The following is a 12,312-nucleotide window of genomic DNA, read 5'->3' as shown; positions in this document are numbered from 1 at the left end:
AAGACATGACTAGTGGCAAGGGTTGGATCAACAGAATAGATAAAAGTCGAAGTGATGCTCATATTTTGCTCGGTCTTTGTTGTTCATCTTCAACTTCAACTTCAACTTGATAGCTACGATTCTCACCATGCTTTTCAACCTACTTTTTCTTTGCTCCGCTGTTTTGGCTCACCATCACTCAGCTGATGACTCAAATGAGTGGCACGGCCCTTCTAAATGGGATCGTAGGTATATCTTGCCTATCATCAATCGGACACGAAACTAAAAGATTGCAGGCCGAAGCCCTTGTCCCATGGTCAACTCCCTCGCTAACCATGGGTACCTCCCTCGTGACGGCCTCAACATCACACTTGATGACTTGATCGAGGGCTTCACCGACGCCATTAACCTGGACCCAGCCGCCACAACCCTCGTTGGCAAGAAGGCGTTGGATACAGGCGATGGTACCTCCTTCAACCTTGACGACTTGGCCAAGCCTGGTAGTAAGTAATCCAAATTCGGACTCTTGAAAGTCTTTAACCAAACGAACTAGTTCTTGAGCATGACGGAAGCTTGAGCCGTGACGACATTTACTTTGGTGACAACTCGAGGTTGGACCCTCACATCTGGAAGTCAACCTTACAGCACTTTCGTGCGCCCTACATCTCCATCCAGGAGGCCGCTGATGCCCGCAAGGATCGTCTTCAGGTTGCTGCCGCTAACAACCCGGAGTTTTCTATGACTGCTGAGCAGAACAAGATCAGCTTGATCGAGACTTCTCTGTACTTGACTGTTTTTGGCAACCCCGAAGAGGGAAATGCGAATACTCATTGGGTCAGGACACTCTTTGGTAAGTCACTCATGCTTTACGGATGTGCAGATGCTAATGTCATGTAGAGAAAGAAATGATCCCTTTTACAGAAGGATTCCAACGATCTGAGAATCCTATTATCGTTGCTCAGATTCTTGGCATGGTTAACAAAGTGGCCCAAGCCAGTGCCTAAATCATCAATGCATATAGATAACAGAGGGTGTTAACTTCTTTTGGCACTTGCTCTTGCTGAAGCTCTAGTGCGAGGAGGCAGGAGCTTGGAGGGCAGAGCCAAACTACCGTTTAATGAGATTTTTTGATCCAATACTCAAAGGATCTGAGGATGTCAACCAGTGAATGATAAGTCGTGTGATAATATGATTAGAAATCGGTAGATGTATGTAAGCATTGGAACTATCATATAACTGCACATCTCGTTGGCAGATAGTTTCACCTGTCACTATTTGCTTTACCGCGGCTGTCATGCCCTCCATTTCGGCTGGAACAATGTACCAATTTGGTCTCAGTTTCTTCAATCATAGAGTCAGCAAGCCCATTACCAGAATAGATATCTACTAGATACTGGCTACATTTGGTGGTTGGAAAACTCTAACCGCAAGATTGCCTTCGGTTGCCCTAAGGGACCATAGAAAGCAGGGCATAAGAGCAACCTTATTTTTGCACAATATATCATAACGGATGAAAGTATTTTCATTTAAATTCTCAAAGTTGAAAGGTTTAAGTATAGTGGCAATTGAGATTCAGATGCTTTAGGTAGAACTGACTCTGATGTTGTTTGTATTAACACGCGTCCTTAGATTCAGGGTTAGGGATTAACTGGGAGAGTTGTTGCTGCGTGATAGGCTCTACTATTAGGTCTGAAAGCTGTGGATCTTTTTGCCTAGGCAAACTTTGCATAATTGGAAAAGAATACATGATAAACAAATGAACTGCCAAGATTATATGATTTGACTTTCTCAAGCAAGAGTTACACAAAACCTTGATATGGGTGACGAGATTCTCAATAAATGAAGACTTGCCTGGTTCCTTTTTTCTCTGCTAACTCAGTTCACCAATAATCCAGACAGCACTACATGAACCCCGAATTTACCATGGCACCTCCAAACGTCATACAAGGATGGCACAAACTTCCTCAAGAACTGCGACTAGAAATTCTCAAGTTTGCACTCACCCCTCCAATCGAACGTCCCGCCCCTTCAAACATTCAACCTGATTGTTTGGGATCCCCCCGATGTAGACGAGTACGGGAATGGGGACCTAAGAATTTGGCGAAGGACCTCCTCTTGGTCAGCAGGCAATTTCACGACGATGTTCAGCACATCATCAAATTTATGCCAAATATATACCACCTCGACATCATGCTTATCGCGAATTACGGGGCTTGGTTTACCTGGTACCTACCGAAACAACCCACGTCTATCTATATCGATGAGGTTATCGTCGCCGTTCGCATCTTTGAACGCCCGGATGATGTATACGATTGTTATAAGGACGCTCCAGATTACATGCGTCGTTTCCCACATCCGGAATGGACATTTCACGCAACGGTTCTATTCTTTATGTGCATTGGCCCCAGGCTTTTGTACGAATACAACTATGGCCGCATTGTTGTCAAGAAGTTTGACGTAAATGTCCTGTCTGGACTCGGACACAGACTTGATGAAGACCAGTTTTTGACGTCAATCGTGTTCCCGTTGGAATTTATGACAAACTCGGACAGGCACTTCTGCGCCTTTATAGTCCTAAATTATAAATATCTTGTCGAAGGTATTGTTCTTCGACTCAGCGGCTTTGAATACCGAAGACTGGACTTTGAGAGGATAATAATCGACATGCAATCCAGCGCAAGAGTTCGGATGAGGAAATCGCTGAGCCAAATTCTAGAGGAACGAGAAAAGACTAAGAAGCGCTTTGAGAAGTATTGCCACCGAGCTCAAATCCAGAGGGGCCAAGGTGTATAACTCGAGCAGGCGGTGGTAACTTCACCGTAGCTCTTGTAACTCGCAGCGCCCATAAGCTCAACCAACTTCGCGACTCTCTTCGCCAAGAGACAAACGGCCTTCTTCATGCCTTCCCAACTCAATCTCATGACCGCTACAAGACATCCCAGAAAATCCGCAACAACCACGACTTCAAAGATCTACTCAAGCTTGCAATATGCCACATCAAAAACGACGGCATAGTGCCAGATGATGAAATGACAGCCGAGACTCTCGGAGAAGGCTTACAGGCATACAAGACAGAACCTGAAGCCTTTGCGAAAGAAGCTTTGGAGCTTATCTATTAGCAAAATGGTGGTAAGACACTGTTGGCCGGTACCGACGGCGTGAAGAAAGAAATAATTATCTTCACCAGTACTCTAGGCGTTTTGAGAAGAAATTAAGATTATATGGCGAATAAAATGACTAGCATCACGTCTTCGTTAGCAATCCGGGTTTTCGTAAATAAACATAGCAGATACGGCGTACACTGCGTCCATGCGGTCTCTGTTGGCCGTATCGTGGATGGGGACACTGAGGAGACCAAGACTGGGAAGCACATGAGGGCCGAAGATATTGGGCAGATGTATTTATAGTTCTCACAGCAGCCCGGTTCGCTTTGGGTCCATGAGTTGGAACTACGACCAGCTCAAGAGCCATTTTTAAAATTCAAGGATAGCAATTTTGACTAAAAAAAACGGATACATGGGTTGCTTTGAGACCCTGGTAGTAGCTACAGAACCGCGGATTGTTTCCAATGTGTGAACTGAACTTGTCTTTGCTAGATCAGTACATCTCCAGTCCACCACTAGCAGATAAAGCCTGCCCGGTAATCCAACGACTCTCTTCTGAAGCCAACCAAGCAACAATTTGAGCAATATCATCCACCTCTCCCAGTCTATTGCCTGCCGGAGTCTGCTTCTTCTGCATGTCCACAATCTCTTTTGGGATGTTATCCAATAGATCACTCTGCACAGGCCCTGGATTTACCGCGTTGACTGTGTGTCCCTCCACACCAAGCTCAGCAGCCCATGATCGTGTAAGTCCTTCAAGTGCAGCTTTCGAAGCACAATAAAGAGACAAATTCTTGAAACCGCATCGTGCACCTACAGACGAGATGTTGATTATGCGCCCGCCGCCTGAAGAGGGGAGGAAAGGTTTCACAGCTTGCAGGAGCAAGAGAGGTGCGCGGACGTTTAGATAGAAAATGGAGTCAAAATCAGATATTGTAAGATCTGTGTGTGGTTTGACAATTTCCATGCCGGCGTTGTTAATGAGAATGTCGATTTGGGTACCAAAGATGGCGACGGCTTGGTGGACTATCTCAGCAGGGGCAGATTCTTCCTTGAGATCTGCTTTGACACCTATGCATTGTGATGATGGATCGAGAGATGCGATCTTTTCTGATAGTTCGCTGACGAGCTTTTCGCTGCTTGGAGAAGTATATGTCGCAACGATCTGTCATCAATCAGTGATGTCCGATCTAAATACCTAGGTTGCTCACCTTTGCGCCCCTTCTTGCAAGTTCAAACGCGAAGCCTGCACCGAGACCACGAGATGCGCCTGTGATGATGGCAACCTTGCCCTTGAGTGTCTGAAAGTTGCGTTGAGAATCCATTATCATTTATGCGTAATGGTATCAAGGTGGAGTTGTATTCACGGCAAGTTTGACGTGCAAAGTAATGCTTATATAGAACAATTTGTATATGCTACTCGTTCCCTGTTTCTGTCACCTCAACTCCGATGGCAACGGCCATTTGACGTCTGGGTTTCGGCGATAACGTCTAGTAATACCGTCGCCTGATATTATTGGCTAATTTTCTAAGCCATGTTTTCGGCGATAACGCAAAGATCATCTTGCTTACGATCACGGCACGTAACAAAGTAATGATCGACAATGATTGACACTGTGCACATAATTTTAAACGAAATCATGATTATGTTTAAAGACTGCGCTTGCTGTGGTCCACCACTTCAGATGTCGAAAGTAGTAGCTTGTAAACCCTCAATCTACGCGATAAGATGTTCAACTACAGCTTTGACAGAGGCAAAACTTGAAGATCATCCCGACTCAAATCCCGAATACTCTTCTTACCAGCATTGGCTAGCATATTATCCATATCCGCGAGCAAGCACTTCAACACATGCTCTACACCCTGCTGTCCACCGGCAGCAAGCCCATACGCATAAGGGCGGCCGATGGAAACAGCCTTCGCTCCGAGGGCCAGTGCTTTGAGAATGTCTGATCCTGTCCTAACGCCGCTGTCAAAGATGATTGTAAGATTGGAACTCTTGACCTTTTCGTCGGCGGCAATTTCGGCCAGAGCATCGAGTGACGCTACGGCACCATCGAGTTGACGACCGCCATGATTGGACACAATGATACCATCCATGCCGTGTTCAATGGCCAAATGAGCATCTTCGACCGTCTGGATTCCCTTCAGAACAATCGGGCCATCCCATAATTCCTTCAGGATCTTGAGATGTGCCCACTCACGGTATGTACCCGAGTTGATCACGTCAATCCAAGCTTTCGACTTGGCCATCGTCCTTGCGTTAGCAAGAACCCGTGCAGCACCATAGACGGTGCCAGGTCGTCTCATGATTGACCACAGCTCAGCCAGTTTCTCCCCTACACCTCGTGAATCGTTCTTTTGCATCTCATCAAACAGTTGATTGAAGACAGGGTCCGAAAAGCCGACTTGGCAGCCTTGTCCCCAAACGAAAGGTAGGTAGGAGGTATCGAGATCTGTTGGTCTCCAGCCCAGACTGAACGTGTCGAGAGTGACAACGAGGACTTTGTAGCCGGACGCTTTCGCGCGGGCAAGGAGACTGGCTGTGACTTCCTCGTACTGAGGCTTGGGCCAGTAAAGCTGAAACCATCGATCACCATCTGCGTTGGCATTGGCGACCTGCTCTATTGACCTCGTAGCAGCAGTTGACAGAATCATCGGCACACCAACATTGTGACACGCTCTCGCAGTAGCTTCTTCTGCATCGGGATGCAGGATGCTCTGTACTCCAATCGGTGACACAAGTAAAGGACTTCTGTATTCTGTTCCAAATAATTCAACGCCTACGTCGCGCCTTGTAACATCAACAAGAAAGCGCGGCCTCAGACGATACCGATTGAAGGCGTCAGTATTGGCTTTGGCTGTAGCAGCGCTGCTGGCTGAGCCGTAAACATAGCCGAAATTGGCAGCGGGGACTTTCTCACTAGCCAGTGATTCCCATTGTGCGGGGTTGGTTGAGAAGAGAGGAGGACGGAAGGACTGGTAGATGTCGCGTTGGAAGTTGGAGAAACTGGTGGGATCTGGGAGGGAGAAGGGTTGGCTCAGTCTTTGTGGGTCGACTTCATTACGCGTCATTTTGGGTATTGATAAGAAGTTCCGTTATTTGATGCTTGTTATTGTGTTGTTGTTCAAGACTGATTGACTGACCTACTTGGGGTGCACAACATGAACATGTCTGGTCTGCTATCTGTGTCTCCTCACGTGAAGTAAGCCGAGGCTGTAGATCTCCCCGCTAAAGCTACCGTATATTTTTACGAAATTCGGAAGCTTCGTTCCAACTCCTCTCCTAATGTAACCTATGTAGGCTCTCTCCAGGTTTAACAAGTTTTGAAAAGAGGAGAAGGTCTCTATTACCGTATTACATCCAAGCGAGTTAATGTTATCTGAATATGCATACCACAGTAGCATTTTAGTAGCCAACTGCAGACTCAACTGTAAATACGACGCCACTGAACTTCGCAAGATAACACGGCAGTCATCATTTGCAGAAGTCTGACGAGTTCATAAGAAATGCCATAGTGTGTTCATTCTGCACTGTAGCATACCAAAACGATTGTTGCTATACAGCACAGAGCTCCATGGCACAGTGCAGCTCGGGTTTAAGTGTTAAGTTCTTCGTTCACACAATTTTGACTGGAGGGTAGATTGTTACGAATCTTATGCATGATAAAGCGCCCTGCAATGACGTGATAGCGGGATTGTCGGATCGGAGTTTCCGGTTCATGACCATCCAGTAATGCACTTGACAACTTCCATCCAATAACTCCACCTGAACCTCGCGCATGAAACCTGTTATTCAATCATAGACTGCATCAGTCTACTGGTAATCAGCAACTCAACGTGCCAACACGGAGCATCCAGCTGTCACCCATCATATTATAAAATACCTGTATTCACTCAGTAACAAACAGACCCCGTTTCCTCTATTCACTATCTCCATACAACAGTCCCTGGATAGATCGATATGGCTAAGATACCTCATTTCGACGTGCCATCTGGCGTCACCGCTAGAGTGAGCATCATTGACTCTTCTTTGCGTGTATCCAAAATGCCTCTACAACACCTTATGAAGCCCGCTATGGCAGGCTTGGAATTCATGCCCCCCGCCACAACCTGGTCATTCTTAATAGAAAGCTCATCGGGAAATAAGGCACTCTTCGACCTGGGAGTCCCGAGAAATCCCTTAGAGAACTTTTCCCCAGTGTGTTGCAAGACAATAACTGAGGGAAACTTGGATCTTGATGTTCCGAAGAATGTAGCGGATATCCTTAAGGACAATCAGCTGCAGCCATCGGATATCAACAGCGTCATTTGGAGGCATGTATACGCTCGACCTTTCAGCAACATAGCTTATTAACAGTTGGGCTAGTCACCACCATTTTGACCACATTGGAGACGTCACAACATTCCCGGGGTCCACAGAGCTCGTCGTTGGCCAAGGTTTCAAGGAAGCCTTCTGTCCTGGATACCCTACCAATCCTGATTCTCCCATTCGGGAAGTCGATTACGAGTGCGTATTGCCATGCTGTGACCTGTAGCTGCAGACTGATATTTTTGTTCAGAGGACGAACCTTTCGAGAAATCGACTTTGATAAGAAACCTCTCAGTATCGGACCTTTCCGAGGGTTTGACTTCTTTGGCGACGGCTCTTTTTACCTCCTTGACACGCCTGGCCATGCCATTGGACACGTAGCTGGTCTTGCGCGTACTACCACCGGTCCGGACACTTTCGTATTCATGGGCGGCGACATCTGCCATCATGGTGGCGAGATTCGTCCATCGCCGTACCTGCCAATCCCACAACACCTTTCCCAACACTTATCCTTGTCTGACTCACTCCGACTACTCATGTCACGTTGTCCAGCGACCATACTAGACGACGTGAATGTCAAGCGTGGTCGCAACCCTGGAGAGACGTTCTTCGATCCAAACATAGGATTTGACAAAGAGCAGGCATTACAGACTATCAAGGAGACGCAGAAGGCTGATGCCCAAGACAACATCTTTTTTATCTTTGCACACGACATGTCAATCATGGGCATCGTTGATGAGTTTCCAAAGACTGCGAATGATTGGAAGGCGAAAGGGTGGAGAGAGAAAACTCGCTGGAGGTTTCTGAACGATTTTGAAGAAGCCGTCAAGGAGCAGGCGAAGTAGATCAAAATGTTATGCCGATTGACCAACTCAACATAACACCTTTGATGCAAGTCCCAAGGATAGCAATGTCATATTGAAACCTCTAATGCTCTCATGTCGTAGGAGATTATCGCAACGTCCGTCACGCTCGACTGTATGAGATCTCCAAGTGAGGCCATCGTCATTCAAGAATCCGGCCGCGTGGCCTAATGGCTAAGGCGCTAGATTTCGGTTCTCATTACCCCTAATCTCTAGAGATTCCAGGTTCGAATCCTGGCGTGGTCGATCTTTTTGGCTCTCTGCTTGATCTCTTTAGATCCGAACTATTCTTTTTGTTCATGACCACTGGCTAATACTCTATATCATATTCCACTGTCCGTGAGCACTTTACTTGCTATCTAGGAGCTAGGGTTTTAATAGGTTATGACCTCCCTGAGACTCTTCACACCTGTGTAATTACGAAAGAACGGGCAAATACGATATTGATGTTATTAATGTCCTAAATGACTGGGCTATAGAAGAAACTTGCTAACAAGTCCCATGATGGTCTGGTAGTCCATTAATTGCCCAATGGCGAGCCTTCGCCTACATGTGAAGCAATCTCCGCCCATCAAACTCCATTTGTTGTAATAGTACCGTCCGTTGTGGGATTTACTTCACCATTAACGGGTGTTGATGGAGGTGCCGGGTTGGTAACGGTAGGCGTATTACCAGAGGTGCCACCAGCGACAACGGTACCATTTGTGACTCCATTTGTCAAGGTACCGCTCGTAGTAGTATTATAATTAGTGTTGTTTGAACTCATGATGTCTGAATTTGTAGTGTAGCCTTTTGTTGAAAGTGAATTAAAAGTGATGTTTCTATAGGGGTGTTGGCTCAAGAAAAAGGTAGCCTTGATGGTGAGCTGGGATACATATATACATGCGGACATGCTGTGAATGAGCGAGTGTCTCACTGTCGATGTGATTGAACTACAGGCGAAAAGATGTATCACGACGAATACGACTATGTGTGAACAAGTACTTCTTTGTCTGTACGACATTACTATGTACATGAAATGACATTGATTATATGCAGTTATAAAGTAGTCATCAGTGATCAACATCATCTCAGAGTTGATTTCCAGCCCAACTCTAATCAGTAAGAAGTAACTCATGAGAGATGCACTGTTGATATGATCAAGTTGATGAATTTGCTTTCCAATCAGGGTCATAATACATCTGACGTCCAATTACCACTAAAGTGCCCCAAGGATTACCCTCGGTAATGGTGTTGCAGAGATGACCGCCTCAGGTCGCAGCAGAAGGACGGGGCGGCCTTTCTGTCGTTACTAGTGTTGAAGATGGTTCTTGAGTAGTGGCAGACTCGGTAGGGGCAGACGTAATAGAGAGTTGAAGTGTTGTGGGAGGCTGTGTCGTGACCTCAACCCCGTCCCGGCAGGGACAGTCCATACAGGAAAGGTCGTGCCAGTAGTAGATCCCCAATTCTGTAGAGTCCTGATTGGGATCATCAGCCATGATAAAGTCGTCGTCATGAACAGCATGACTTGAAAATCGGCAAGATCGGTTTTCAGGAATATGAGCTGCAGATCGACAGCCGGGTGAAAGAGAACACCAGGCGACACACCACATTTGGCTCAACGCCATGGGATAGTCTCTTGGTTTCTCAACGGCATATCCAACACCATCGGCGCCTGGCCACCGGCCTCGGTACTGACAGGTGATGAGACTGCCCCCGCGCGAAGCCTCATTCCAGGTACAGCCGTCATTTAAGGATTTGGGGCATGTAGATGCAGGAGGAAGTTTCACAGCAGGACCAGATGGCGATGTGGGTTGGCTGGATTTCGTTGTTGTCTTGGTAACGACAGGCTCAACGTCAGTCTCGTCACTGTCATTGCAGGGACAGTTGAAGCATGATAGGTCATGCCAGTAGTAAACGCCCTCAGTGTCAACGTTGACGTCAGGGCCTGGTACGAAATTTGAGTCTTGGACAGCAAACTCAGAAAAGCGACAAGACCGATCAACCGGATTGTAAGCCGCAGACCTGCAACCGGGAGAAAGGGAGCACCAGCCTACACACCACAACTGGCTCAAAGGCTCGGGATAGTTGTCTGGACGAGGCACAAGTCGACCTTGTCCGCCGGGACCAGGCCAAGACCCACGGCTTTCGCAACCAGACGATGAACCCTTCCACCAACAGCCTCCGTTGAGGGCCTTGGAGCAGAAGGGAGACTCAGCCGCAGTTGTGGTAGTTCCTGCTGCAAGCCCTGATTCGGTTGTTGTAGGCTCAATGGATGCAATAGTTTGGGGATCCTCTACAAGAGGAGGATTGTCGCCACTGCCATTATTGCCAAAGTCGACGACAAACTGGTCGATGGTATCAGGCGTAACTTTGTTGGAGACAAAAACTGAGTCCAACAGAATAGTAGCACTGCCGCCCTGACACTCCATTTGAATGTTGAGAGCAGCACTACTTTCTTCCGCACCGGCAGTCTTGAGAACTTCCGTCCAAGTATCTGAAACGTCACTGCTGGAGATGGAGTCTTCTGTAAGAAGAGAATTTCCAAACTTAGCAGACAACTGACAATCCGTGACGCCCTGTGATATAACAACTCGGTAGTAAAAGCGAACAGTGTAAGTCGTGCCGATCTCTAGGTCGCCCATGGTTTGCGACATGCTGACACCAGATCCGACAGCTCGTCTTTCCAACTTCGTATTTTTCGCACTCATGGCACATGCGCCTCGTTCAGTGCTTCCTGGCTCCTCGCGTCCTTGGCCTCCAACAATCTTCGCATCGTTAATGACATCCCAGTCAGGCATGTTAAGAGGGTCGCTTGGATCGACTTCAGCCATATTGCCATTGACAGCTATGTTCCGGACTTTCGGGAGCGCAGCATTGTTGGTGGGTGTCGTTGTGCTAGTCGACTCGGTGATTGAAGAAGCAAGGGTGGAAATAGTGCTACTGGACCGAGGCTTACAGGCGCTGCCCGCGACCCTGTAAGCTGTTCCCGACAGAGCGAGAACTACGAATGCTATGACGGAATGCATCGTGAACGAGTGTAACGATGGGATTCGCGCAAAAACATCGGTTGCAACATGGCGGATGTGCCAGTATATAAAGGGACTTCGCCTATCTCAACCTCAAAGTGGTCGCCTTGCTGGGATATCAGGTATGGAAAAGCTTTGTAGCATTTTCAAAAACCCCATGCATCAGCTGAGAGCCAGCAATTGTTCCTCTCCGAGCAAATTTCGCTGTCTTTTTTAGGACCTCGGTGGAGCCACAGAGCGTTCCGGAACTCGATAGTTCATCGCGCTATTGCGCCAAGACTCGATAAACCCTGAAGACCCCTGAAGCTAACTGGCCTTATTCCGCCATTTCCGTCAAGAAGCAGACGAAGGCGTAAGGAATATTCTCGTCAAGGCCTATATTACAGCCACAAATATATGTCAAGACGAAATTCTCAAAAAGAAGGAAGAACGGAACAGATATCCTCACAATTCTGTAATTCTACTGCATGCTGCTGTGCTGAAGTAAACCACTGCAAGAACTTGCAGACACCATAGCTACTACAGCACTGATAGGAATGCATGTCTATTATAACCAAGGACACTAGACAAGGGCTCAACAGCACCCATATCAAGCCCACCAGTCATGAGAACATTGACGTTGGCGAGGAGGTGTTAGAAAATATGAGGGTCTCCAAATCCGAAGGATGGCCATTGAATGCATGTTACTATCATCATCCGCATAGTAGACTATACGGACCTTGAAATCGAGGGCTCCTACTGGCTTCTCGAACGGGTCTCTTATCTCACTCGACTGGTGGATAATTCAGAGAGTTGAGCTTATCCCTGTACTGCTGAACAGCGTCTGTGCACTGAGCTCTCCTTAGGGACATAAGCTCACAGTCAAGAGTTTCAGCCGCAACAACCTTAGAGTTTCACAGCCAATACAAATATGTCAAAGATTCCAATCGTTCCCAGGTCCAAGGTCTTCCTGAGTTATTAGATTTGAGCACAGTAATCTGACAGACTCACAATCGCCTCACAATGCGATGGCTCTTGGCTGCCCACCATGACATCGAAACGAGTTC

At 47.1% G+C, this 12,312-nt stretch overlaps 7 protein-coding genes and 1 non-coding gene across 8 annotated transcripts; 4 read left to right on the top strand and 4 right to left on the bottom strand.

Moving 5' to 3' along the window:
* Positions 1 to 127: 127 nt before the first annotated feature.
* On the top strand, positions 128 to 983 carry FGSG_03436 (uncharacterized protein; the record flags this gene model as incomplete). Its single annotated transcript, XM_011323981.1, has 4 exons — positions 128 to 224; positions 276 to 482; positions 533 to 829; positions 901 to 983. The coding sequence occupies 4 exons, from the start codon at positions 128 to 130 to the stop codon at positions 981 to 983; spliced, it is 684 nt and encodes a 227-aa protein (XP_011322283.1).
* Positions 984 to 1,902: 919 nt separating this feature from the next.
* On the top strand, positions 1,903 to 3,098 carry FGSG_03437 (uncharacterized protein; the record flags this gene model as incomplete). The annotated part of the gene is made up of 2 exons (XM_011323980.1): positions 1,903 to 2,764; positions 2,803 to 3,098. The coding sequence occupies 2 exons, from the start codon at positions 1,903 to 1,905 to the stop codon at positions 3,096 to 3,098; spliced, it is 1,158 nt and encodes a 385-aa protein (XP_011322282.1).
* A 389-nt stretch (positions 3,099 to 3,487) lies between these two features.
* FGSG_03438 (uncharacterized protein) lies at positions 3,488 to 4,434 on the bottom strand. Its single transcript, XM_011323979.1, has 2 exons — positions 4,295 to 4,434; positions 3,488 to 4,248 (listed from the first exon to the last, which is right to left on the bottom strand). Exons 1-2 carry the CDS (start codon positions 4,406 to 4,408, stop codon positions 3,577 to 3,579), a joined length of 786 nt encoding a protein of 261 aa, XP_011322281.1. The 5' UTR covers positions 4,409 to 4,434; the 3' UTR covers positions 3,488 to 3,576.
* Positions 4,435 to 4,820: 386 nt separating this feature from the next.
* On the bottom strand, positions 4,821 to 6,158 carry FGSG_03439 (uncharacterized protein; the record flags this gene model as incomplete). Its single annotated transcript, XM_011323978.1, has 1 exon — positions 4,821 to 6,158. One exon carries the CDS (start codon positions 6,156 to 6,158, stop codon positions 4,821 to 4,823), a length of 1,338 nt encoding a protein of 445 aa, XP_011322280.1.
* Positions 6,159 to 7,131: 973 nt separating this feature from the next.
* FGSG_03440 (uncharacterized protein) lies at positions 7,132 to 8,240 on the top strand (the record flags this gene model as incomplete). Its single annotated transcript, XM_011323977.1, has 3 exons — positions 7,132 to 7,284; positions 7,433 to 7,593; positions 7,646 to 8,240. 3 exons carry the CDS (start codon positions 7,132 to 7,134, stop codon positions 8,238 to 8,240), a joined length of 909 nt encoding a protein of 302 aa, XP_011322279.1.
* Positions 8,241 to 8,414: 174 nt separating this feature from the next.
* Positions 8,415 to 8,504, top strand: FGSG_20604. The gene has a single exon. It is a non-coding gene; the product is annotated as a tRNA-Arg (tRNA).
* Positions 8,505 to 8,690: 186 nt separating this feature from the next.
* FGSG_12435 (uncharacterized protein) lies at positions 8,691 to 9,150 on the bottom strand (the record flags this gene model as incomplete). Its single annotated transcript, XM_011323976.1, has 1 exon — positions 8,691 to 9,150. One exon carries the CDS (start codon positions 9,148 to 9,150, stop codon positions 8,830 to 8,832), a length of 321 nt encoding a protein of 106 aa, XP_011322278.1. The 3' UTR covers positions 8,691 to 8,829.
* A 106-nt stretch (positions 9,151 to 9,256) lies between these two features.
* On the bottom strand, positions 9,257 to 11,266 carry FGSG_12434 (uncharacterized protein; the record flags this gene model as incomplete). Its single annotated transcript, XM_011323975.1, has 1 exon — positions 9,257 to 11,266. The coding sequence occupies one exon, from the start codon at positions 11,264 to 11,266 to the stop codon at positions 9,509 to 9,511; it is 1,758 nt and encodes a 585-aa protein (XP_011322277.1). The 3' UTR covers positions 9,257 to 9,508.
* Between the last annotated feature and the right edge of the window lie 1,046 nt (positions 11,267 to 12,312).

Source organism: Fusarium graminearum, chromosome 2, assembly GCF_000240135.3.
Source record: "Fusarium graminearum PH-1 chromosome 2, whole genome shotgun sequence".
Classification (NCBI taxonomy): domain Eukaryota; kingdom Fungi; phylum Ascomycota; class Sordariomycetes; order Hypocreales; family Nectriaceae; genus Fusarium; species Fusarium graminearum.
This window is presented reverse-complemented; position numbering and strand designations above follow the sequence as displayed.

Excerpts from the sequence above, each read along its gene's own strand:
- FGSG_03438 (XM_011323979.1), bottom strand. The coding sequence starts at position 4,408 with ATGGATTCTCAACGCAACTTTCAGACACTCAAGGGCAAGGTTGCCATC. Across the intron at positions 4,249-4,294 it reads TTGCAAGAAGGGGCGCAAAG|ATCGTTGCGACATATACTTC; the intron begins GTGAGCAACCTA and ends GATTGATGACAG.